Below are 27,584 nucleotides of genomic sequence, written 5' to 3'. Positions count from 1 at the left end.
ATTTATTAATTAGAGAGCGAGCAAGAGAGAAACAGCATGAGAGGGGAGAGGGTCAGAGGGAGAAGCAGGCTCCCTGCTGAGCCGGGAGCCCGATGCGGGACTTGATTCCAGGACCCCGGGATCATGACCTGAGCCGAAGGCAGTCGCTTAACCAACTGAGCCACCCAGGCACCCTGTGAAAGCTTTTTTTAAATGTCAGTTTTCACTGCTAGCCAATTGATAGATTTGTGTTTATCCTAAAGAACCATGGGGTAGTCACAATAGATTATCTTACTTATAATAGTATTACAATTGTTTATTACATTATAAACTTTAACTTTTTTTAGGTACAGTGAAGGTGAAATTCGATTTAACTTAATGGCCATTGTGTCTGACAGAAAAATGATATATGAACAGAAGATAGCAGAGTTACAAAGACAACTTGCTGAGGTTTGTGACCATGTTTTTAGGTGCAAAGTTCTAGTTTATGTCTCAGGGAAAGTATTCTCTCTCTGTCTTTGTTCTTTCTCTTTCTTTATTCTTTCTCTTTCTTTGTTTCTTTCTCTTTTCATTTCCTTCCTTCCTCTCTCTCTCTCTCTCTCTCTCTCTCTCTCTCTCTCTCTCTCCCTCCCCCCCCACCCCCTTCCTCCCTCTTGATTTGATGAAGTGTCCTGAGTGGTGATTAAGAGAATACACTCTGGAGTCAGGCTGCCTAGATTCAGCTCCTGGCTTTGCCACTTAGTGGATGTATGAATTGGAATATACTTCTTTGTGCTTCAGTTTTTCTTTCTTTTCTTTTTCTTTCTTTCTTTCTTTCTTTCTTTCTTTCTTTCTTTCTTTCTTTCTTTCTTTCTTTCTTTCTTTCTTTCTTTCTTTCTTTCTTTCTTTTTTCCTTTCTTTCTTCCTTTCTCTCTGTCTCTTTCTCTCTCTCTCTTTCCTTTCTTCCTTTCCTTTCCCTCTCTTTCTTTCTTTTTTGAGAGAGAGGGTGAGCACATGTGCGTGCAAATGGTAGCAGGGCAGGGAGAGGGAGAGAGACTCTTAAGCTCCATGCCCTGCATGGAGCCCATGAGGGGCTTCATCTCATCATCCTGAGATCATGACCTGAACCTAAATCAAGAGTCAGTCGCTTAACTGGCAGAGCCACCCAGGAGCCCCTGCCCCTGTGCTTCAGTTTCTTAATGAAAAATGAGGTTAGTAGTATTTACCTTAGAAAGCTGTTGTGAGGATTAACTGAGATAATATATGTAAGCCACTTAAAACAGACTGACAAATATTACATGCTAAGTGTTAGCAATTAACTATTTAATTTCATTATTATAATTAAGCAAGTTAGAATATATTTCTCAAGGAATTAATTGGGTACATTTAGGTTTACATGTAATATTTACTAGTCTGTAATTGATTGTTTTTTTTGTAGTAAATATGATCGGAGAAGATAATTAGTAATAGTACCTTTTTTACATTCCTTTGATGACATTTTCTTAATAGCATATTTAAGCAGATTTATTTTGTAGCTAAGCAAAAGATTGTAGCAATATAGTATTTTGCAGTATAAGTTTTTTTTAGGTAAAAATTCCTATGTGTTATTGTAGAACATAGAAATATGGGAGGTACTACTTAGGGCTTTTGTCCTTTAATATTGCAGTTAGACTGGTATTCTGTCACCAATATTAAGAGTAAAATTTGAAAATAATTGTACTGTGTTTATTAAATATTTTGGACTCAAGCCTCAATCATTAGGGTATGCTGTTCCTTTTTCTTTACCCTAAGGAGGAACCCATGGATACAGACCAGGGTAATAATATGTTAAGTGCTATTCAGTCAGAGGTTGCCAAAAACCAGATGCTTATTGAAGAAGAAGTACAGAAACTAAAAAGATATAAGGTATGTTTTCTTTTTTTTGTTCCTTTGTTTTAATATAGAGTAGTATATTTTGACATGAAGGTATGTTAAATATTTGATTTTTCCCCCCATCATTTACTAGTTTTCAGAATTATGAGTTGGTTCCTTGGCACCCCACAAAGGTAACTAGGAGGTTTCTTTCTTTTTAATTTTTTTTTAAGTATCATTATGAACAAATTTTTAACCTATTTGATGTTTCACTTCACTGCAATTAATGATGATCAAATTGTCATCTTTGGCCATTAGGATCCACTTCAAGCCCTAAGTCCTTTTGATATGATTCTCTTCATCTTTGATAGCTTCCTTGATTTCCAGTGTGACAAGATGGTTCAGACTCATCCTGTCCATTTTCTACTTCAGACTTTGATTAGCCATTTTTTTCAAGAAGCCCTGGGTTCTTTTGTTGGGAAATGTTATTTAGAAACCACTCTTTGGATGCTCAGTGATACTGATTAGTCATTATGTCTAGGCCTTTTCAGAGCTAAGAAATACATTTTTGTTTGCTTCTTATTTTAGTTTTGAAGAGAAAATAGAATGTGAATTTGTACAATGTGAATTCAGTCTTCAAATTTAGAATTGAAGGGCTTGGGGCTCCTTACTGGCTCAGTTGGTAGAGCATGCGACTCTTGATCTCAGGCTCACAAATTCAAGCCCAAGTTGGGCAGGCAACCTACTGAAAAAAAAAAAAAAAGAAAGAAAGAATTAAAGGGCTTTATACTTGAAGTTAACCATTTGCATCTCTTCTCTTAAGCTGTGTGAGTTTGGAAATGGTAGTTAACGTCATTTCTCATGTGTATCATAGTAGAAAAAGCATTGTTATTTGAAGCTGAGCTGAAGGCAAGGATTGTCCTTTTTTCTTTTTCATTGCTCACGAAAGCATTAGCATAGTGCTTTGTATCATACTTAACAGCCAATAAATGACTGTTAAATAAAATAAACGAACCTTGAACTGGTACAGTTTCTTCAGTTGGAAGTGGTGTAGGGGCTGGCTCCAGAGTATTCCAAGTTAATGGAGATAGGAAAGTAAGGGATGAAAGCATGAATATTTATCTTCCATTTTATGCAGTATACAAAAATAACTACCCATCACTTATATATTCTTAATTCAGGGTTATTTCATCACTAAGTTTTAATATTAGCCTAAAATAAAACACAAATTAAGTTTTCAGAATCTTTACCTGCTACATTGCTTGAAAATGCTTGTTCAAAAAGGTGAAATGATTCTTACTGCTACAAAATGAACATGTGTTAAGATTTTATTTAATTCATTAATTAATTGAAGGAACCTGTAGTCACAACTAGTTCAAACGAGAAGTTAAAGCAGCTCAAGTTTATATGGAGTAAAGGAATGTTGAAATGAATTTACTGAAGATGGAAACTTTTTTTTTCTATGGGAGAAGGGAAGTAAATTGAACCTCTACCAGAGAGAATATTTAATAGCTCAATGGCAGTGAAAAACTAGAATCACGTAACTTGGGAGGGGTGCTGTAGACAATGCATAGTTTTCACTTGAAGCATAGATCTTTCTCTATAGTCTATCTTCTTCATTAAAAGTTATTCAAAGAAAGATTATTCTTATTTTTTTAAAAGATTTTATTTATTTATTTGAGAGAGAGAGAATGAGAGATAGAGAGCATGAGAGGGAAGAGGGTCAGAGGGAGAAGCAGACTCCCTGCTGAGCAGGGAGCCCGACATGGGACTCGATCCGGGGACTCCAGGATCATGACCTGAGCCGAAGGCAGTCGCTTAACCAGCTGAGCCACCCAGGCGCCCCAAGAAAGATTATTCTTGATCACAAAATAAAGCTGGTTTCATTAGGCGTGGCCTGATTATTTGCATAGTTGTAGTAGTAAGAGTATTAATTTATCATGTGGGCTTCTTAAATTTACTTTCATCTTAAGTTTTCATAAATAATTTTAGACTTTTAAAAGTGTTATTTGCTAAGCCAAGAGTAGGAAGCCACACCCAAGAAACTCTTCACATGTTTTATTGTATTGGTCTTTATTCTCAGTGGGGATGGAATCTCATTATTTCTAATATTTTTTCTTATGAGAATGGAAGGTTTTCTCCCATTTCTATTTTGAGTTGGATGCAAAGATCAAAATATCAGAAACTTAGTGGAAATGTAAAGTTAGTGTGGTTTGATATTTGTTTTATTTTCAGATTGAAAATATCAGAAGGAAGCATAATTACCTGCCTTTCATTATGGAATTATTAAAGACTTTAGCAGAACACCAACAGTTAATACCACTAGTAGAAAAGGTAAGTGTTTTACTGATGAATACTTAAATTAGATTTAGATTCCCCCAAAACAAGTTGTTTTTTTGGTTTGAGTAGAGGTAAAATTTGTTGAAGCATTCCTATGTTAATTTTTTTTGCATTTATCTATTGTTTTATATTCTAGATGAGCATTAGTTTAACCTGATTTTTTTTTAGTTCAGCCTGATATAAAATCAAAATAAGGAATTGTCCCATTGCTTTAGTCTTCCCAAATCTTTAGTGTTAAGAACTTAGGTTGTACCTAATATTAGAATAAAATTTAAAACTTTTCCTGTCTTTAAGCTGAAAGCAAAATTTTTTTTAAGATTTTACTTATTTATTTGAGAGAGAGAGAGAGCAGTGGGGAGGGCCAGAGGAAGAGGGAGAGAGAATCTCAAGCAGACTCCATGCTGAGTGTAGAGCCTGATGTGTGGGGCTTGATCTCATGACCCTGAGCTTATGACCTGAGCCAAAAGCAAGAGTCGGACACTTAACCAACTGAGCCACCCAGGCACCCCTAAGTTGAAAGCAACTTTTTAATGTTAACAATTGAAATAATAGATTCCTTGTTATTTAATTTAGGAAAAATTTGAATTATCATAGAATTTAAAACTAGAATGGACATTGAAGGGGGAAAAAAATAACTATAGCCTAGACTAATAAATGGGTTTTTTTATTCATTCCTAAGCTAGTATTCTTTCTGCCAAAGAAAAGCTCACATAGGTTTGTGAAAAATTCTGATTTCTAAGATTTTTTCTTCTTCAGTATAAGACACTTAAATATTAATTGTATAATTGCAATGCAGTTAAATTGTTTTTAAGTTTATATTGTAAATCAGTGTTTCTGAACGTGACCATCACTGGATACTCTTTAAAATACATGTTACCTGGCCCCTCCCCAGATATTCTGATATAGGGGAAGGAATCTTTAATAAGTTACCCCAAGTGACTCTAATGCAGCTGGTTTGTGTACCACATTTTGAGAAACACTTTGAGAAGACACTACTAGGCAAATAAAAGTTTGGGCCATTAACTTAAGAGCAGAGTACATGGTAGGTATGTGTTTCTTATTAATTTTAAAGTTTCTGAAGCAAAGATACATTTCAACCCAGCCTTTTTGTATCATCATAAATAATAGGAAATGAGAATTGAGGTTTTTGTGTATACCTTATTACCCAGATCCTGAAACATGTGCTTCTGCTTTTAGCACTAAGTGCACAAATTATTGCAGAAAATTGCTAAGTCTTCTCTTTTCCATGCAGATTTTTCTGTTCATGTATCCCATGGTGTTATTTCAAGATGGGAAACTGATTTTAAAAAGTTTTAGATTAACATTTAGGGTTCTGTGATTCTCAGAAGTTCCTAGATACTGTGTTCTTTGTATGAAACACTATGAAATATTTCTCTATTAAAAATATTAAAATAATATATTGTTGTGTTAAATCATATGATCTGTTGCATCAGATTCAACTATAGATAAATATTACTAAAGGCCAAATGTTATTAGAGAAATTTAAAATTGGTCTGTGAATAAACTTTTTGGTGCAAATTAGGAAAACGACTATTCTTGTTTGATTTTAATGACAGTATATCCCCAGATTTTTTTTGAAAGCATAATTGGAGAACAAGCATTGAACTGTAATTTCTTACTTCACATTTTGGACACAGGGTGGCAGTATGTGAATGCCTGGTGTTAGTGGGACACCAGCTCAGTGTGTTCTTGTGTTTACACCTTTTTTTGAAGGGATAGTTATTGATCTACTTTTGCCTATTTCTTCAGACTACTTTTTGATTAATAATATTGCATAAGCAATATTGAGGTTGCATTTATTCCTTGTGTATATACAATATCTGTTATCCCCTAAGGAATTCCCTTAAAGGAATCAATCTGTTATCCCCTAAGGAATATCCCCTAAAGAATATCCCCTAAGGAATATAAAGGAATTCAGATGCATTATTTGATTAAAATTTTTGAAATTTTAAAATTATTCATCATTTATCTAGCTGTAAGTATATTCTAGGACTTCTTACAGTCTATAGATATACGTACAACTAAGATATACTCTTCTCTCTTAAGCAGTTCATGATGTAGTTGGGGAAAGGAATAAATAATTATAGTATCATGCTGAAATAGGATTGTTCTGATAAGTGCCAGAATCAACAACATGCTGAAAGTCCTGGGGGAGCACAGGGTGGCTCCTTAATAGCCTTATGCCACTTGAAGTTTCACATCCATAAAATTTTAAATCTGTGGTTAGAATCAAATGCTTATTCTCTACCAATAAATCAGCTTCCTTAAGCATAAATGTATTTTGTTCATCACAGTTTGAAAAAAAGAAATCATTATATCATATTGAATATTACTTTCTACAGATAAACATGTTACAAATGAAAAAACAATAATGATGAGATTTTATAATTATATACAATACAAAGGCTTTAATAGTGATAATTGCTTAATAGTAATACTTCTAAGAAAAATAACATGTAGAATTCAGAAATGGATAAGTTGAAATTACTAAGAAATTAATAAGTTTAACAGTTCCTCCCCCCACCCCTCGGTCCCCTATGCCAAGGGAAAGTAGAATAAAGGAACAAATTATAAAAGAAGTAGAAAGAACCAAAGAGGAAAGATGTGGCTACTCTTGGCAGTGATGTCAATACCAAACCTGTCCAGGATCAGATCTCTGAGTAATTGAGATAGTTGCTTAGAGCCTGTAATGGCATGAAAGTATTTGAATTTGAACATCTTTTTATTTTACAGAATAATAAAGAAAAGATCAAGACTTTGATTCTCCTGAGAGCGTATGGCTATAATGAATTAGATTAAGATCTTACCTTTTATAAGTATTTTTGTTATATGAGGCTTCTTCTCTTTTCTGAGGAGTGAATATACATTATGTAATACCTGCTTGGGAAATAGCCTAAAAATACATAGTTATAAAACTTCTTGTGCCATATACCAAATCTTAACTGTGAAACTTTTGCTGAGTTCAGGTATACTCAGTAAAATTCTTTTAATATTTTTATCCTAACCTAGTAATTCTGGATCATTGTCTATCCCAGGTTTTTAATAATCACCAATAACCTACCATAATATAAAATCATAGAATCAGTTGCTATGGGATTCAAAGCACCTTCAAAATACTGAATTTTGTCCACATTTTACTAAGACATTATAATTCAGTTGGTAATAATCTTTAGAACTGGGGCGCCTGGGTGGCTTAGTCGGTTAAGCATCTGCCTTCGGCTCAGGTCATGATCCCAGGGTTCTGGGATTGAGCCCCACATTGGGCTCCCTGCTCCGTGGGAAGCCAGCTTCTCCCTCTCCCACTCCCCCTGCTTGTGTTCCCTCTCTCTCTCTCTCTCTGTGTCAAACAAATAAATAAAATCTTTAAAAAATAATCTTTAGAACTTACTTTTTCTATTCCTTAATAGAAATAAGGTAGAAGAATAGTTGGTATTCACAATAATACCGACATTGATATCTGTGATTACAGAATTACCTGATTTGAGTCAGTGATTTTTGATGTTTCATTGACATACTGTATAGAATGTAACAATGTACCTTTTTTCCATGCTATGTAGAAATGTAATATTGTTTTTTATTTGTAACAAAGGCTGAACAGAATACAGGCTTTTGGTTTTAAATCGCTGGTGCAAATTTAGCTGGTGCTTTTAGGCAAGTTATTTGCTTATAGTTTCCATTTCTTCATCTGTAAATTACGAATCATACCTACTTCACATTCTTGAGGACTAAATATCTATAAAGTACTTAAATGAGTGCTCAATAAATGGTAATTATTGTTAACTTATTTCGCTTATTCTTAATTTTATCTGAATTATATAGTTTAATAAATTATATAGTTTAATATATAGTTTAATAAATTTTATCTGAAATATAGTTTAATAAATTATACAGTTTAATAAATTATATAGTTTATCTGTATTATTTGCTCATTTAATTATATTATAAAATTTATGTCATAAACCAGTAAGTTTATTTTTGTTAATCCTACTAAACATTCTGTATATTCAGAGTATATTTAGAGATCAATATGGGAAAAGTACATATTTTTATTTCAAATTATATCTGAAATTAAATTGTATTTTTATTTGGAAACAGAACTTCTTTGTTAAAAATCATATACATATCAAATTATAAATTTTGCTAACTAAAAATGTTCATGCAAGCAATTTTATTTTATATGATACATATAACATTTCTTCTTAATATATTCTAAGGCATAGCACTTTATTTTATCATATAGTTGTATAATAATTATACTACCTAATACATTATAAAAATATTGTAGTTGTTCTAATTACCCTATTTTTTAATCTAAGGAAGTTTTTTTTCTTAGTTGTATAATAACAAAACTCTATTTGTTCCTTTCTGATTCAATTGGCATAGTGGAAAGAACATTATATTCTAGTACTCTAAGATCGTATTTCTCAAAGTGTCATCTGAGGACCAGCGGAATTGGTATCCTCTAAAAATTTATTAGAAATTTAGAATCTCAGGCATTTTATTGAATCAGCATTATAACAGGGTCCCCAGATCATTGGTCTGTACGTTGAAAAGCACCACTATAGAACAGGTGTCTTTTGACCTCTTGAGGTTCTGTTTTATACTAGCTGTGTGACTTTTGTCAAGTTTGAGATCTATAAGCTGTCTTTCTCATCTGCTGAAAAACAAAATAGAATTACTGGGTTCAAGCTATATAATTGTTGTGAGGATTGAATGAAATAAGGTAAGAGAGCATTTTTTAAAAAGGTTCTATAAGTAATGTTTATTAATACTACAGATATGTGATCCTTTAGTGATATTCTGTTAAACTCATTCAAACATGCAGAAACTAATATGAGATTTTTCTTATACTCAATTTGAGAAATGGGCACATATGTAAATATATCGTTTTGAAGTATTTATGAATGAGTATGACTTTGTGGCATGAGTAATTATGTATATTTAAATTATTACAATTATATTTCAACTGCAGATAAGAAAGAACTATAAACCACACATGATCCTTTTTTACTGAGGGCAAAACATAACTATAAGTGGTCCAGCAGTAGTTTGTTGCAAGTCTTGAGTTATGAAAGATAATGCTCTAGAAATCTTAAAAACAATGCATTTCAAGCCTTTTAGCTTAAGAATGCCCACTTACACACATTTTAACATGATCTAAAATGGACTTTTAAGATTTATAGAATACTATCTTTAACTTCTAGGCAAAAGAAAAACAGAATGCAAAGAAAGCACAGGAAACCAAATGAAGAAGATGCTTTGGGATGTATACACATTTCTGCTTCTGCACTTATTTTCATGGAAACCATTAAGTATAAGGAACTTTGAGCATCATCCTAATTGACTCAGTGCACGTTTGGCAATAGTACCAGTCTGTCTTGTCTTTAATGCATGGATTCTTTCCCTACCTGCATCATGTGCATGTAGTGCATATTAAATAAAAGTGATATTCAGAGTGCTTGCCCAAATTCCGTTATTTGACATTGGATCTGAGAGCTTCTGCTATTGGTTCTGTGGATATACACTATCATAATGAACCTAGGAATTACAAAATGTTATTCTCAACCTGTAATTGTTATAATTAATCTCTCAATCTTTTAGCTCAGTTACATGCTTAAAATTTATGAATGTCAAATCTTGATTAAATTAGATCTCTTGTTTCTCCTCATCATTAATGAAAAAGATCAGTATTTGTCTATGATATCTAAACATTTTGAGGATTTTAAAACTGAATTTTATCTTGAGAAAGTATGGTTTTAATGCAGATCATTTGAAAAAGACAAAAGTATAGTTTCTAGTGATTTTTACTGCTGCTGGTAGAAAAAGTAATAAACATTCAGTTTATTTTAGCAGACTTTCTTTAAGTGTTTGGGATTATTTATTATTAGAATTATTTCAGGAAGGTGTGATTATTATGCTTCAAAGCAGAATTTCAGGTTAAGAACAAATGATAAATCTTAAAAGATTTTTGGTGTTACTCTCAGTCTGGCAACATTTTTCAGGCTGCTAAGCTGTATCTTTGTAAAAAATCAGAGGTTTGACAATTTAGGCTATCTGCTTTTTTAAAAAAATAGGATGTGGTGGTGGAGGATTCTTCTATGCCAATTTGAATGAAATTGGTACAGCCCAGTAGTTTCAAGAACCATGTACAGTTCGTTCACAATGGAATTTTTGAAATTACTTTTGGGAGTTGCTTTGTTTTTTTTTGTTTTATGCAATAATTGTATTCTTGCTCCTAATCTTTTCCAAGTTAAACTTTAAAGGAGATTTTATGGAACTTCTTTTTATAAAGGAAATTATCTACTTTTTTTTCTTACTAGATACATTTCTGAAATTGATACATGACTTTTTTTTTAACAGTTTATTATGGTAAAGTTTAAACATACATAGAGCAACTGCTTATTCATCTTCTAGCTTCAAACACATGAATTTTTTAAGGATTATTTTAAAACTTACTACATTGTGGTATTATTAAATAACTAATGTGAAAAAATCTGGTGGGAAATTGAGTAGAAAAATTAATGAAATATTTTTCATACATAATTTTAGTTGAAGGTAATAAAGAAGAATTTGTAGTTTTTCATTTGTGGGTAAATGTATTTTGCTCTGGATACAATAGTAATTATGGAGTGCTTTTAAAGCCATGATACAATTTTAAAAAGTGATTTCTTAAGGATTATTTTAGGCTCATCTTGATCCCATGCAATTATTTCAACTTAATTTATATACCTTGTTTTTTTTTTTTTTAAGATATTTTTAGTTTGGAGTAATCTCTATGCCCAGTGTGGGGCTTGAACTCACAATGCCGAGATCAAAAGTTGCGCACTCTACTGAGTGAGCCAGCCAGGTGCCCTTATATACCCGTTTTATAGAGGCTTAAATTTTGTAAAGCAATACAAGGAATATTATAGTCAGTAGTATACAGTCATCAACACAGTGTGACACTAGCATAAGGATCAACAACAAATTGATCAGTGGAATAGAAGACTAATCCTATAAATAAATCCACATTTATGTGGTTACTTGATTTTTGACAAAGGTCGCGAAGCAATCCAACAGAAAAGAAAAGTCTTTTCAATGAATGAGGCCAGAACAGCTAAACCTTCATGTGGAAAAAAAAAGGAACCAAGACCTCCTTCCTCACAAAAATGAATTTGAGATGGATCATTGACCTTCAATTAATAGCTAAAGTACAAAGGTTTTTAGAGGAAAACATAGGTGAATATCTTTGTGACTTGAGTGTAGCCAAAGGTTTCTTAGGTCACAGAAAGCAATAACCATAAAGATCCAAAATCTGTTTATAAAAATTAAAAACTTGTCATTGAAAGATGCTTTTAATAAGAGTAACCAGTATCAAATGACATTAAAATAGCTTTATAAAACTGTGTTAATAGGTATAAGGATATTTTCTTATAATCTAATTCTAATAAAATTCTTTGATAGGAATTTCCATAGCTTAAGAATGGCTTATTTTATCTGCTGCTTCTTTGATAATTGTAAATGCATTGTAATCCTTCATGATAATGTTTGCCAGTGAATAAAGAAATATGACTTGTCTTTGTCTGGGTCTTAAGTCATGAAGCTGATGGGTAGAGAAAATGGATGAATAAAGAACAATCCAGAAATGTATGTTAGTTATGTGGGAAGTTTTTTCTTTTTTAAAAAGGTGTATTGAAAGGAGTGTTTAAAAGAAAGTCTCCTTTGTTCATTTCACTTTTGCCCTTTTCTAATATCTCATTTAATGCTTGGATAGGTGAAGGCACTTCCATTCTGTTTTGTGCCTTTTAAAATAACTAGCCAATTCTAAGCAATATACTTTTGCTATCATAAACAAAGAAAGCTTGCCAACAGCTGCTGCACTGGCTAGTCTCACCTCATATGTTTAGTTCCCAAGATAGCTGCCCTTTTTCTAGCAGAGAGCAGTCTGCTTGACTGTGCCACTGGAATAGACAAATATTTGTTCTGAGATCGTGAACGATGGGGACTTGCTCCCCTATTTAGACCATGATACATACTTCTGTGTGTATTATGGTGTTACATGCAGATTAATAACTTCAGTTAATCTAGTTGCCTAAAACATTTCAAGATACATTTAGAAATCACTTTTTTTACCCCCTGTAGGAGTATTTTGTGTCTTGGGGGGGAAAAACTTTTAAGGTTTTTCCTTTAAAAAATTTGAAGAAAGATAAGCAAAAATAAAATTTAAATTACCCATCGTTCTACCATCAGGGATGACTACATTGACATTTTAGTGTGTTTAGTGATTCTTTTACCCCATATGTGTGCGTTTCTGTGTGTTAGTCTTGCATGCCCTCCCCATATGCCAAAATAGATTTATGTACTATAAGTTATTTTTAAAGCAGATGATATGCAATTTATCATCTTTGTATCATTGACAACTTATTCTCAGGAAACAAACCACTCCAGCTATTTGAAGAGGAATAGGGATTAATACTGAACATTTTGAAAGCTAGTTTCTTACAAGGTCATTGGAAGTTATGGAGGAGTAGGCTCTAGTTTGGGTTTCCAGGAATGACTCCCAGCAAAACCTGTGTTACTGGCCCACCAGCAGAACTGCTACATCTGCAGCAGTCAAGGGTTCACCATTGGAGTCCCTGGTGTTAGGACCTGCTGCAGCAGCTGTGGTCTAGGAATGAGGAATGTGCTGCAATTATGTGTTGTCACCCAGTGACTATATACTAGAACTGTGGAAAAATTCAACCGCTCCATGGCTAAGCACTCAGAATAGTGAAAGCCACTCAGAATAAATTCTGCCACTCAGATTAGCTAAAGCAACAGGCAGATGGCCTCTGCCTTTTGACTTTCAAAACTTAGGTTTTCTGTAAGGGAATCTAGGAAGTGAGTTTTTAGCTTTGCAGTCTCTGCAGATTAGGAAGGCATTCTAGGAGGGAGCTGGCAAGTCCACTCAATCACACATTACTACATTCTTCTACAGTAACAATTTTTTCTTTTTACAGAAGTAATACATATTTATTTTAGAGAAATGAGAAAATACAGAGAAAAAATATGAAAATAAAATCTAATCCTATTACCCAGAGATAATCACTGTTAGTGTTCTGATGTATATCTCACCAAAGAATGTGTTTACACTCACACATGTAGTAAATATTTTTGTTTTTATGAAAGGGATTACAATTAAATATTTTGTTCCATGCTTCCCCCCACAAACGTCTCATATTAATAAATATGCTTGCATCACATCTTTTTTTTAATGGTTGCTTAGTATTCCATTATATAAGTATGCTCTATTATATTTAACAAGCCCCTAGTAGTGTGGAATAAAGCATAGAAATAAAATGGGCAAACTGGATAGTTTGATTTTGGGGGGAGGAATTTATTTTTTAAACTGACATGATTTCTTAGATCTGTCAAATATGAATGTTCTTCAGTTTGTTCTTTTCCTTAACATGTGGTTAATAGGCTTAAATCCAATGACTGAGAGGTCAAAGAGTCACCACTTCTAGCATACCTAGTAATTTTTATTTTATTTTATTTTTTATTTATTTATTTTTTTTTCAAAGATTTTATTTGACAGAGAGAGCGAGAGCAGGAACACAAGCAGGGGGAGTGGAAGAGGGAGAAGCAGGCTTCCCGCTGAGCAGGGAGCCCGATGCGGGGCTCGATCCCAGGACCCTGGGACCATGACCTGAGCCGAAGGCAGACGCCCAACAACTAAGCCACCCAGGCGCCCCCTAGTACTTTTTATTTTTGACTTTATATTAATGTCTTGAGAACTTGATAATTTATCCAACATATATCTGAGTTGTTCTAGATGCTGGAGATCAAGCCTCTGCCCTCAAGGTGAGAGGCAGTAGGCAAGCCTGTATAATATAATTTTTCAAGTACTGGAAAGAACTATAAAAAAAACAGCAGGCCAAAAGAATGGAGGGAGGTGAGGTTTGATGGGATGGCCATGGAAAATACCTTTAAGGAGATGATATTGAAGCAGAGATCTAAATGAAGAGAATTTTCTCTGTAGTACTGACTCAGCACTACGAAAGAGGATTGCATACAGGTAGAATCAACATGCAGTAATTCTGAATATTAATTTTTAATAATGTGTGATAGTTAAATGGTTTATGAAAGTTGATTTGGGGTGATTTTGATTTGATTTTTAATATGAAAATAGGTTGAATAAAAATTACATGTAGGAAACTCTAGGACCACTGGCCTATGTGCTTTTTTAGGCTATCCAGATAGTCTACATAAACTTATATAACACTTTCTTGTAGCAATGTAGTATAGTATTGACTAAACCAGAAAATTAGTGGGAAAAGTCTCATGCAAGTATATTTTAAAAACAATTTGACATATACCATGATTAAAGAAATAAACATGAAAACTAAAACAATGAAGTTATTAGAAAAATATGGGAGGATATTTTATTATTTTGGGATAGAGAAAAGCTTCCTAAGCAAGCAATAAAACATAGAAAAAAAAATCTAGAAGAGAAACACTTGACTGTATAGAAATTTCTGTACAACAAACACCACAAAAACTTAAAAGTGAGAACAAAATTTCATCATACATAACAATGTAATATGTATATTAGAAATATAATTAATGTCTAATATACAGAGACCTCTCCCCCAGGAGAAAAATTGGCAGGTGACATGAACAGGCAATTCACAGAAGGTGTTAAACAATGGCTAGTGACATTGTAAAAGATGGTAAATCCACTAGTGATCAAGAAAATACAAATCAAAATTTAAAGAGATGCCTTTTTCCTGTCAGATTATCAGGAAATTAAAACGCTTGTAAACATCCACTTTACAGTGTGGGCATAAATGGGCAGGCAAGCTGATGGACCAGTGGCAGAAGTCTTTTTGAAAAGCAATTTAGCAATTCTCAAAATCTAGATGGTACATATCCTTACAATAATTTCACTTCCAAGAACCATATTACATATGTATTCACACAACTATATAAAGACGTATAAGAAGATTCATCATAGGGTTATTTGTAATAGCAAATAATTGGAGACAACCTAAAAGCATAGCAAGAGGAAATGGGAAAATAAGTTATAGTATGTTGGAATACTATGCAAATCACTGAAGATAATGAGATAAATTTCATGTATTAAATGGAAGGACGTCTGTGATCCTTTTTTAAGGAAAATGAAAGCTGCACTATAGTGGTATAGTATAAATACATTTTCTGAAGAAAAACCTTACATGTGTATACATGAAAACAAAAATATTTGGAAGTATCACATGAGATTCTTAACAGTTAGTAGCCCAGGGGCTTAGAAGTGGAAGGGTGAAGTGGGGAATTTTCCATTTTAAAGTTACAGGTTTCTGACATGATTGAATTTTTTCCTACCAGAATATATTACTTTTGTGTTCTAAACCATATCAATAAGTTAGCCAATTATTCTTGTGACAAAAGTATTGTCAGGATTTCTTTCAATAAGATGCTCCCTAAATGCATTTAAAAATGAACAAAACATAAATGCGGCATATATATATATATATATATATATATATATATATATACACACATATATATATACACACATATATATATAACACATACATTTGAGTAATATATTTATTGTGTAATCTAAGGCATACCTATGTCTTCCTAGCAATAATACTGGTGTTTATGGGGTACTTCCCCCTGGTGGCTATTCTCATAGCAGTTTATTTTTTAATTAATTTTTTGTACTTTCAAGTTTTTTTTTAAATTCCAGTTAGTTAACATATGGTGTAATATTAGTTTCAGGAGTAGAATTTAGTGATTCGTCCATCACATATAACACCCAGTGCCCATCACAAGTGCCCTCCTTAATACCCATCACCTATTTAACCAATTGCTCACCCACTTCCCTCTAGCAACCCTCTGTTTGTTCTCTATAGTTAAGAATCTGTTTTATGGTTTGTCTCTCTCTCTTTTTTCCCCATGTTCATTTGTTTCTTAAATTCCACATATGAATGGAATCCTATGGTATTTATCTTTCTCTGACTTATATCACTTAGCATAATAGTCTCTAGCTCTATCCCTCGCATTAAAGATATTTTATTTCACTTTGTTCATCTTATGTATGTATATATGTATGTATGTATTTAAATCAAGTCATCTATAACAAGGTTACTCAAAATCATGGTCTTCAGACCAGCAGTGTCAGCATCACCTCAGAACTTGTTAGAAATGCAGAATCCCAGGCCAATGAAATCAGAATCTGCATTTTAACAAGATGCCTAGTTAATTCCTGTGCACATTCAAATTTAACAAGCAGAGGCTCATTTGTTATATTTATGGAAATACTGTTTTCATCATCAGTGGATATTGTGCTATATTTTCTGCACTTAAGAAATTGATATTAGGATTTTTGCAGTTTCAGTAGCATTAGAATTAGTAGGTTTAGAAAATTGATTAGACTAAATGGTGCTGGGAAAATTGGACAGCCACATGCAGAAGAATGAAACTGGACCATTCTCTTACACCATTCACAAAGATAAACTCAAAGTGGATGAAAGACCTAAATGTGAGACAGGAATCCATCAAAATCCTAGAGGAGAACACAGACAGTAACCTCTTCAACCTTTGCCGCAGCAACTTCTTGCAAGACACATCTCTAGAGGCAAGGGAAACAAAAACGAAAATGAACTATTGGGACTTCATCAAGATAAAAAATTTCTGCACGACAAAGGAAACAGTCAACAAAACTAAAAGGCAACCTATGGAATGGGAGAAGATATTTGCAAATGACATATCAGATAAAGGACTGGTATCCGAGATGTATAAAGAATTTATCAAACTCAACACCCATAAAACAAATAATCCAGTCAAGAAATGGGCAGAAGACATGAATAGACACTTCTCCAAGGAAGACATACAAATGGCCAATAGACACATGAAATAATGCTCCACATCACTTGTCATCAGGGAAATACAAATCAAAACCACAATGAGATACCACTTTACACCAGTTAGAGTAGCTAAAGTTAACAGGAAATGGAACAACAAATGTTGATGAGGATGTGGAGAAAGAGGAACCCTCTTACACTGTTGGTGGGAATGCAAGCTGGTACAGCCACTCTGGAAAACAGTAGGGCAGTTCCTCAAGAAGTTAAAAATAGAGCTACCCTATGACCCAGCAATTGCACTACTGGGTATTTACCCCAAACATACAGATGTAGTGAAAAGAAGGGGCACCTGCACCCCAATGTTCATAACAGCAATGTCCACGATAGCTGAACTTTGGGAGGACTGAGATGTCCTTCAACAGATGAATGGATAAAGATGTGGCCCATATATACAATGCAATATTACTCAGCCATTAAAAAGGATGAATACATGCCATTTGCATCGACATGGATGGAATTGGAGGGTATTATGCTAAGTGAAATAAGTCAATCAGAGAAATACAATTATCATATGGTTTCACTCATATGTGGAATATAAGAAATAGGGGAAGGTAAGAAAAACTGAATGGGAAGAAATCCTAGAGGAAGACAAACCATGAGAAACTCGACTCCGGGAAACAAACTGAGGGTTGTGGAAAGGAAGGTAGGTTGGGGGATGGGGTAACTGGGTGATGGGCATTAAGGAGGGCATGTGATATGGTGAGCACTGGGTGTTCTATGCAACTCATGAATCATTGAACACTACATCAAAAACTAATGATGTACTATATGTTGGCTAATTGAATTTAAGTATATTAAAAAAAAATGCAGCAGGTGCCTGGCTGGCTCAGTCGGTGGAGCATGTGACTCAATCTCAGGATCATGAGTTCAAGCCCCATGTTGGGCATGGAGCCTACCTAAAATATAAAAAAAAAATTAAAGAGTTAAAAATAAAATTATAAAGAGATGGAGGGAGGGAGAGAGGAAGAAAATACAAAACCATTCACAATGTGCCAGGCACTGTTCTAAGTATTTTTGCATATTAACTCTAATCTTCACAAGATATGAAATACATCCTGTTATTCCCATTTTCATATGAGGATACTAAAGCACTAAAACAGTAAGTAATTTACTCAAGTTCACACAGCTCTGTAAGCAGTAGACCTAGGGTTCAAACCCAACTAACTGGGTCCTCAATTCTTCTCTCCCTCCCTCTGTCCCTCCCTCCCTCATTTCCTCCCTCCCTCCCGTCCTCACAATCAACCCCCTCTCTCCTACCTTGCTTCCCTCCCTCCCTTCTTATCTTTCTCCCTTCTTCCCTCCCTCTCTTCCTTCCTCCACCCCCCCCCTTCCCTCATTCTTAGGGGTGAAAGTTTCATTACGGACAGAAACGAAAAGTGGAGGTTCTTGGTAAAAAAACTACCCTATCTCTGGATTTATTAGAAGCTCTGTAGGAGACATTAATTACCTTCACTGAATTATTAAGGAATGCATAGAGTAAGTGGTAATCATGAGCTCTGGGATCCGGTGGCTCTCTGTGGGCTGGTAATTATAATGATTTTGATAAGAGACTAACAAGCTATCCAGGTTGGGCCTCCCAGGCTGTGTCTCCTAGTGAAGTTACCAAAGTCCAAGTTCTGCCCTTTCAGCTTATGATTTGAGGCGTTGAGTGTACACTCACTGAAGGTGATAAAGACATTGGGTAGTTGAAACAACTTAATAAAACTTAGAGAATAATGTACACCTGAAAGACAATTTACTAATTTACTTTACTATTATAACTGCCAAGGAGACCAGACATTCCTATCAACCTATCAGTACCTTGTCTCCCCGGCAGATAAACTTACCAAGGAAACCAAATTAAGACCAGAAGGTAGGATGACTATAGAACTGGTCCAGAGGAAAGTATTTGTTTTTGAGACATACTGGATGTGACAACCTATTAGATGTTTTGCCATACTAGACACTAACCAAATCTGCCTGGTACACTCACACCTCTTGGCCAAAATGTTACTGCATCCTTCTACACATTACTAGAGACACAATGACAAAATTTTAAACTCCATTATGATCACTTTTCTGGTTGATATTTTCCTACTCCCCTTCTCATACCGAAAAATGTTCTCAAATATGTTGTAATTTAAGTTTATATTCATTTTATTTCAATTTTATTTTTATCTGGCTTCCTCATGAATTTTCTCTATATATTTTCTATAACCTATGTAACGCCTATGTGTGAGGAATCAGTGTTTCTGTTCTAATATGGCCACTATGACCTTCCTTAATATCGCATGCCTGAAATGGTTTATATCTAACTTACATATTTGGGATGCCCTGCACACCTAAGGTGATGTGGGAAGTGTTTCTCTTAGAGCACACAGGATTGTTATTGGGGTAGTTGTGTTGCTAATACAGTGACCGCCTTGGGTGATGCAGTTACTCTTTCAGATTGTAGGCCAAAATTTACTTGAATTAACATTTGCAATAAGAAACAATAGTGTCAACCTAAGTAGCCTCATTATATCTTCCATGAGTAACTTGGCCACTCTAGCCTCTGCTATCATTCTACGAACTATATATACATTCTTGCCAACTTTCTTGAAGTTGGCAAACACAATGTCACAGGTAAGACACTGAACTTTCTGCATACCAATTTATTCTCAAATTGTAACCTCATGGTGCAGTGTGTGGGAGAGCAGACTACCAGACTTGGACTTTGGAGACCTGGGATTCTGGTCCTGCTCTGCTATTAACTATTGTATGATCTTGGCCCATGTTGTGTTACCTGCTGGAATGTACTTTGTCCTTTCTTATAAATTTCAAATAGCACTTAGCAAACATATTTCACGTATGTTCTAACCCCTAAAACAAATTAAAATGGAAGCTTTGTGGTATGAGGCACAAACACTTCTGGCCCTCTCTTGCTGTCTCTCGTGGTTGAGTCTAAACATAAGAAATCACGCGTATATGACTTTCTTTTCTTTTAAAAAACACAGATGATATTTAGAAGAAGTTTGGTTACATTTCCTAAGCTTTTATCCCTATGCTTTGGGGATCTCTCAGCCTCCTGCACTGACAACCTTATAAACTTATACATCTAATTTGTATTATTATCTTGAGGCAGTCCTTTTGCTAATTTTAACCTCTAAGATGGTATTAAGAGTGTAAGCTAATGCAGATCTTCCTCAGCTTACAATGATAAATCTATTGTAAGTTGAAAATATTCTAAGTCTAAAATGCATTTAATACACCTAAACTACTGAACATCATGGCTTAGCCTACCTTGAATGTGCTCAGAACACTTACATTAGCCTACAGTTGGCCTAACACTCATAATTGCATGGCTGACTGGGAGCTGCCCAGCATCACAAGAGAGCATCATAATGCATATTACCAGCCCAGGAAAAGATCAACATTCTAAATTTGAAGTATAGTTTCTACTGAATGCATATCGCTTTTGCACCATTGAAGAGTTGAAAAATTGTAAGTTGAAGCATTATTAAGTTGGGAACCATCTGTATAAACTATTCTGACACAGCATCTCCAATTTGAAATCTAGTCATTTTTATACACAATCTTTATTCACAAAAAGGAAAATCAACTCCTTTCTGGATACATATTTAAAGAAATGTAGACAATTCTGGAGCCTTGTGATAGAATTACCATTTAAAGAATTTTGAATGATATATTTTAGCATCAGTATATGTAAGGAAAGAAGCCCTACTATAAACACCACATGATAGTATTATAGTAGAAGAAGTAAGATTTAAGATAGGCTTGAATGTCTTCTTGTTCATTCATTAATTCATTCAACCAAAAGGTATTATTAAGCATCGACTCAGAGTGAGATTTAATTCTGTTTTGGGGATACATGAATGCAAAGACATGGTCTTGCTCTGTGAGCTTGGACTGGTTGTTAGCCTTGGGGGGTTATAAATCTCACTGGTGATAACTTCCTCAAAGAGCAGAGACAACATTATGATAAGTAACTGTTACCAGTGAATAGACAAAACAGTCTTAGAATAAGTCTATTTTGCCCCATATGCAGTAATAATGTTTATGTAGTTTGGGCAAATGTTTATGAGAATTGACTTACACTTGAGATACCAGCTTACTATTATATTTTGTGGTCACAGAGTGAACATTCCTGTCAACTTTTGTCTTTTTTAAGATTCAGTAACAGCTTATTTTGGGAGGAGGAAACAAGAGTAGAAAAGAGAACTGAGGTGTTAGCTGTATTTATGTTAAGGTTCAAGGTAGATAATAAGTAGCAATTGCAACTTTTAAGTTCTATTAGCATTTGGGGGCTAGTGAGGTGCTTTCCAGGAACTTGGGAATTACAGAAGTAATATTGCATTCTGAAAATTAAATTGTAAGGTCAACACATAACAGAGTATGAATTTGGAAAGTTCCTAGAATGAAACAGACTGCTTCCAGGCCATTTGGATGTTACTAACTCAGAGGTCACTAACATAACACGTATTGAGCTAGGTGAGTAATGTGAAGGAGTGAAGGTGACCAGATATCGGTGTAGTAACCACAAAGTGATAGTCTCCACTTCCACCAATATACGTGCTTTCCTCCATTTTTCTTGACATATAGACCATTCTTTGTCCAGTTTTCTATTTTCCCTCATCTGAAAGCTAGAACAACAAGTGTTATTTTTTTCTCTCAAGTTTACTCTAAGAAGGGGGAAGAAAGAACATACACAGATTAATGGCGAATGACACTTGGCAGAGATGCTAGCAAACAGGAAAGGACACCCTATCTAAAGGGAGCAGCTATTCCTCAGCTGTAGCTGATTACTTGCAGGTAGAAATGGGCTAGTATTGCCAGAATTTCTGTTTTTTGTGTTTTTTTTTGAGAGACGCCAAAAATCTAAATTTATTGAAGTTTCTCAGTTTGTAAATGTGGGCTTTAGTTTTTTTAAAACATCTCAGGCCAAATAAGACAATCTGTGGGCTGAACCTGACCCAAAGTCTCTACTTTGTAATCTCTGCTATAGCATTAAATATACTTATGTAAAGCAAGAAGGAGTTAATCAAAAAGGAACAGCCAGCTCTAGAAGTGCAGATACAATAGAGTCATAGAATTTATTGAAGAATATCCAGAGGAAGAGTCTTATCTATGAAATGCCTGAGTATTTCTGATCTCAACACTTAAATATTTCCATTGTTAAACCCACCTTACATTTCTTGGATAAACCTAATTCAGTCCTGCTATAGTATGTATTTTTATGTATTACTGGACTCTATTGTTATTTGGAATTTGTGCCTCTAGCATCTGTCAGTAATACCGGTCTCCTTTTTGCCTTTCTCATACTACATTGCTTGGATTTTGATAATAAGGTTATCTGATATAAGGTTATGCTACTACATAATGAGTCTGATAATTCCAATATCTGAAGTCTGTTTTTAATTTCTGTGGTTTCTGTTAGTTCTTGCTCAAGCTGTCTGTGTGTGTGTGTGCGCATGCATGTATGTGTTTCTTACCTCATTGTTCTTGAAAAGTTATTTGTAAGAATGTTTCGAGGCCTAGGATGTTTTCTTCCAGTTTACATTGCTTATGGCAGTACCTAAAGGCTCAGCAAGTTTGGAAGAGCCTTATTCTTTTTTTTTTTTTTAAGATTTTATTTATTTACTTGACAGAGAGAGAGAGTAGGGGGAGCAGCAAGCAGAAGGAGAGGGAGAAGCAGGCTCCCCACTGAGCAGCGAGCCTGATGCTGGGATGCGGGGCTCGATCTCAGGACCCTGGGATCATGACCTGAGCCGAAGGTAGCCACTTAACTGCTGAGCCACCCAGGTGCCCCTTATTCTATTTTGAAGACCCAGGGTTTCCTGGACTACCCAAGTCATTCAAACCTGGACTACAAAATGACGCAAGGCTAATCTAAGTATGGTCTCTCTTGTCATGGTGTATAACCCTTTGGAGTCCCAAGGATCTTTGTGGAAAGGGTTTCCAATTGAATTATTTTATGGGAGACAGGGCTTTGAATTTTATTCCTGCTGACCTGGGAGGCCATAAAAATGAAAGTTAAAATTTTCAGAGTTTGGCAAAAACATCTTCATGTGTTCTTATCCCTCTTAAACTGTTCTTTTCTTTTTTTCTTTTGGTCTGGGAATTCCTTACTATTTTATTGGTACTTTGTTCATTTCATCCATTTAAAAAAATTAATTAATTTTAAAGTTCTTGTAAGCAGGAGATCTAGGACGCTCCCAGGACAGCATCAGTAGACAGTGAAGTTCTTTCTCTGTTCATTTCTATATGTAAAAACTGTCAAGGTTTACTAGTAGTTCTTAATTATTTAAAAAAAATTGACAGTAATTTCAATAAAAATATAAAAATACATGTAGTTCTTATCTCTGCACTAATGACATACTTTGTGTTTCCATGCTCCTTGATTATTAGTGGAGTTAATCTTTTTTTTTTAAGATTTTATTTATTTATTTGAGAGAGGGAGAATGAGAGAGAGAGAAAGCACATGGGGGGGGAGGGTCAGAGGGAGAAGCAGACTCCCTGCTGAGCAGGGAGCCCGATGTGGGACTCGATCCAGGGACTCCAGGATCATGACCTGAGCCGAAGGCAGTCGCTCAACCAACTGAGCCACCCAGGTGCCCTGGAGTTAATCTTTTGTGTGTTTGATGGCCATTTGTCTTTCTTTGCTAATGAAGTACCTGTTGTGTATTTAGCCCATTATTCTATTGCTGTGTTAATATTTTTGTTATTCATTTGAAATAGCTTTTTAGATATTAAGAAATTTTGTTTCCTAAGGAAAGCTGAAATCTTATTCCTAATGCTTCTCTACCATCAGATTACTAATAAGGAGGAACATTGACGTGAATGGTTTAAGGCTAATGACATTTGCCTCATCGTAGTGCTGGAGACTGTCCTCTAGATCAAGTCATTTAATAAATATTTATTGAACATATACTAAGCACCAGGTTAATGAGGTTCTGGGCATGTAATGGTAAAAACCACAGATATTATCTTTGTCTTCATGGGATTTACTCTAGTGAGTTTGACAGACGTGAACCAGATAATCACAAGTGTGTATTTGCGAACCATTGTAAGTGCTGTGAAAGCAAAAATTTCTATGAGATCATCAAACAGGAGAACCTGACCTATCTGAGTTACAGTTTGAGCTGAAATCTGGGGGACAAGTGGGAGTTAAGTAGGCAAAACCTGGGGTTTGTGTGTGGAGGGAAGTACTGCAGACAGAAGGAAGTACAAAGTCTGTGAGACAGGAAAGAATTTAGTGTTTCAGAATGTTAAAAAGGCAGTATGACTGGGGTGCACAAAGCAAATGCGTGTGTTGAGTCTGGAGAGCTGAGAAGGGTGCTTGTGCATAGTTTTGTGAATTACACTAAGGATTTTAGTCTTCATACTAAAATTAATAGAAGCCATTAAAGAAGTTTAAGAAGGGGAAGGATATGGTCAAACTTGCAGTTTTATAAGATCACACTTGCTGTAACACAGAGAATTGATAAAGAGGGAGCAAATGTGGATATGGGAAGGAATGGACAAATAAAGCATGATGCCCATCGTGCTCTTTATACTTATTTACATACCATAAAACTCCACAGACTCCCACGTCTTCCCTATCCCCCTGAGTCTACTCACCTGTAGACTCTTTGTGTCCTTTGGCCACCCTCTCCAACTCTGGATACCTTTCCACATTGCCCACAGTGTAATTTATGTAATTTATGTCCTCAATCTAGATTTTAAACATTTCTTTTACCTTCTTGCTCTAACGAAAATGTGACTTTCTCCACTGCCCTATAGCAGTTGCTATTTCTTCCTCCCACTGCGTCTTGAGATTGGGTAGGTCTTGTCTTCCTTGTTCACCATTGCCTCTTTCATTCTCCCTCTTTCCTCCTTAAAACTTGCTGTTTTTGGATCTCATGTCATCAAATTATATGACTCATCATTACTGTCAACACCCATCATTTCTTCGTAATTTTAACTCCCAAGTCATGTTATTTACTCCTACACAACTCTTGTTTCAATTCTTGACTATTTCAATGCAGAGCACCCTGGTCACTCAGTGCTTTGAAGTCTTCCTCTTCAGCAATATTCTCTAGTCTTGCCCTCAAGCCACTCAATGCTGCGATCATACCCTTGACGTTTATTATCACCAATAATTGCATCTCTTTAACCCGAATTTCATGCCCTTCACTCTCTGAACACCACCTCTTATCTCCCCCATCTGGCTCCTTCCAGAATTCTAATTCCAGCAATCTTTTGACTCCACTGGAGCCCTCATTTCCATCAATTCCACAACATTTCCAATTTTCCTCTTTTTTTTTTTTGATATCCTTATTTTCTCCTTTCCCAGCCTAAGTTTCATGGTCAGTTATTACAAGCTCTCTCTTGCATACACCCTTAATTCTTTTGCCCTTCTCTTTGCGCTATTCTTTTGGCAAAACTACATTCTGGTTGAGTCCAAATCGCTGTTATTCTGAACCTGCATCTGATTTGGTGGGGAAAAAACACTAAACCAAGTTACCTTGTTTCCCTTGAAATTCTTTTTTTTTAAAGATTTTTATTTATTTGACAGAGAGAGACACAGCGAGAGAGGGAACACAAGCAGGGGGAGTGGGTGAGGGAGAAGCAGGCTTCCCGCCAAGCAGGGAGCCCCATGTGGGGCTCGATCCCAGGACCCTGGGATCATGACCTGAGCTGAAGGCAGACGCTTAATGACTGAGCCACCCAGGTGCCCATCCCTTGAAATTCTGATCATGAACCTCAAGTGGGCCCTTAATTCTATTAGGTAGGCATTCTATACATCCGTAGGCCCTTTCATCTCTCTTTTTGAGGTGATTATATGGGGACTTTCCTCATTTTACTTAAATCTCAACATCTCTCCTATGTTCAGCTGATGACTGTAACTTCCTCCTTTACTGAGAAATGGAACCGATCAGAAGAAAACTTGCATAGACTTCCACCACTGCATCTACTTACTTAAAAGCATTAGCACCTCCTCTGCATTCTTACCTGTTCCTGCAGATGAACCACCCATTTTCCTATCTAAAGCTGGCTTCTTTACTTGTCATTGGATGCCATCCCCTCTTGTCTGCTCAAGAAAAACATTCCAGAAATTCTCTCCTCTTTCTCCTACATTATTATTTTTTTCATTTTTTACTGGATCATTCTAGTTAACTTATAAAAAAAAGCATCTTGACTCCACTTCCTTCAACAACTAACACTCAATTTCCTTGTTCCCTTTTGCAGCAAATCTCCTTCTTAAAAGCATTATTATTTCCTGTCATCAATTTCTCTCCTGTCCGTTTTCTCTTATAACAACGGCAACAGGTATTTGCCATCACTGCATGGAAACTACTCTCCAAGTTACGCTAACCCCAGTGGTTAATATCCAAAATATATAATGAACTCACACAACTCAATAGCAACCAACAAACAAGCCAAATAATTCAATGACAGAATGGGCAGAGGAGCTGACTAGACATTTTTTTCCAAAGAAGAATACAGATGGCCAATAGTCACATGGAAAGATGCTCAGCATCACTAATCACCAGGGAAATGCAGGTCAAAATCACAATGAGATATCACCTCATGCCTGTTAGAATGGCTATTATCAAAAAGATGAGAAACAAGTGTTGGTGAGGAAGTGGAGAAAAGAAGACAATGGCCTACTCTTGGTGGGAATGTAAAGTGGTACAGGCACTAGGGAAAACTATGGAGGATTCTCAAAAAGTTAAAAATGGAGCTACCATATGATCCAGCAATTCCACTTCTGGGTATTTATCTGAAGAAAATGAAACACTAATTTGGAAAGACATATGTACCCCTATGTTCACTGCAGCATTATTTATAATAGCCAAGATATGGAAACAACCTAAATGTCCACTGATGGATAACGTATAAAGAAGATGTGGGAGATATATATGGATATGGATATAATGTTATTAATTATTAATATAATATATATTATGGAATACTACTATTATATATATATATATAGTATGGAATACTATTCAGCCATAGAAAAGAATGAAATCTTGCTATCTGTGACAACATGGATGGACTTTGAGGGTATTATGATAAGCAAAATAAGTCAGAGAAAGATAAATATTGTATGATTTCACTTATATGTGGAATCTAAAAAACAAAACAAATAGAATCAAAACAGAACAAAACTCATACAGAGTAGTTGCTAGAGGGGAGGGAGGATGGGGAGTGGATGAAATGGGTGAAGGGGGTCAAGAAGTATAAGCTTCTGTTTATAGAATAAATTAGTCATGGGATATAATGTACAGTATGGTAACTATAGTCAATAATGTAGTGCATACCTGAAAGTTGTCAATAGAGTAAATCCTAAAGGTTAACTTTTTTTTTTTTAAGATTTTATTTATTTGTCATAGAGAGAGAGAGCACAAGCAGGGGGAATGGCAAACAGAAGGAGAAGCAGGCTCCCTGCCGAGCAATGGGCCAGATGTGGGACTAGATCCCAGGCCCTGGGATCATGACCTGAGCTGAAAGCAGATGCTTATCTGACTGAGCCACCCAGGCGTCCCAAGTTTAACT

General features: G+C 35.2%; 1 protein-coding gene and 1 long non-coding RNA gene across 3 annotated transcripts in view; both read left to right on the top strand.

Annotated features, from left to right (window-relative positions):
- Positions 1-11,799, top strand: part of UCHL5 (ubiquitin C-terminal hydrolase L5) — a 43,124-nt gene extending 31,325 nt beyond the window's left edge. The window contains exons 8-11 of one of the 2 annotated variants that reach the window (XM_028104671.2): positions 327-429; positions 1,753-1,863; positions 4,045-4,143; positions 9,375-11,799. In XM_028104671.2, coding sequence (XP_027960472.1) covers positions 327-429; positions 1,753-1,863; positions 4,045-4,143; positions 9,375-9,419 — 358 coding nt within the window. In that variant the 3' untranslated portion in view covers positions 9,420-11,799. Of the gene's footprint in view, positions 1-326; positions 430-1,749; positions 1,864-4,044; positions 4,144-9,374 lie in introns of both variants that reach the window. The other variant, XM_028104670.2, reaches the window with a different exon arrangement.
- A 5,585-nt stretch (positions 11,800-17,384) lies between these two features.
- Positions 17,385-27,584, top strand: part of LOC148162773 (uncharacterized) — a 146,420-nt gene continuing 136,220 nt past the window's right edge. Inside the window, exon 1 of the long non-coding RNA XR_015766459.1 lies at positions 17,385-17,703. This is a non-coding gene — a long non-coding RNA (uncharacterized LOC148162773). The remainder of the gene's footprint in view (positions 17,704-27,584) is intronic.

The sequence above is a fragment of the Eumetopias jubatus genome, unplaced genomic scaffold (genome assembly GCF_037043125.1).
Source record: "Eumetopias jubatus isolate StellerSeaLion01/CBP00866 unplaced genomic scaffold, mEumJub1_p1.0 scaffold_12, whole genome shotgun sequence".
Classification (NCBI taxonomy): domain Eukaryota; kingdom Metazoa; phylum Chordata; class Mammalia; order Carnivora; family Otariidae; genus Eumetopias; species Eumetopias jubatus.
This window is presented reverse-complemented; position numbering and strand designations above follow the sequence as displayed.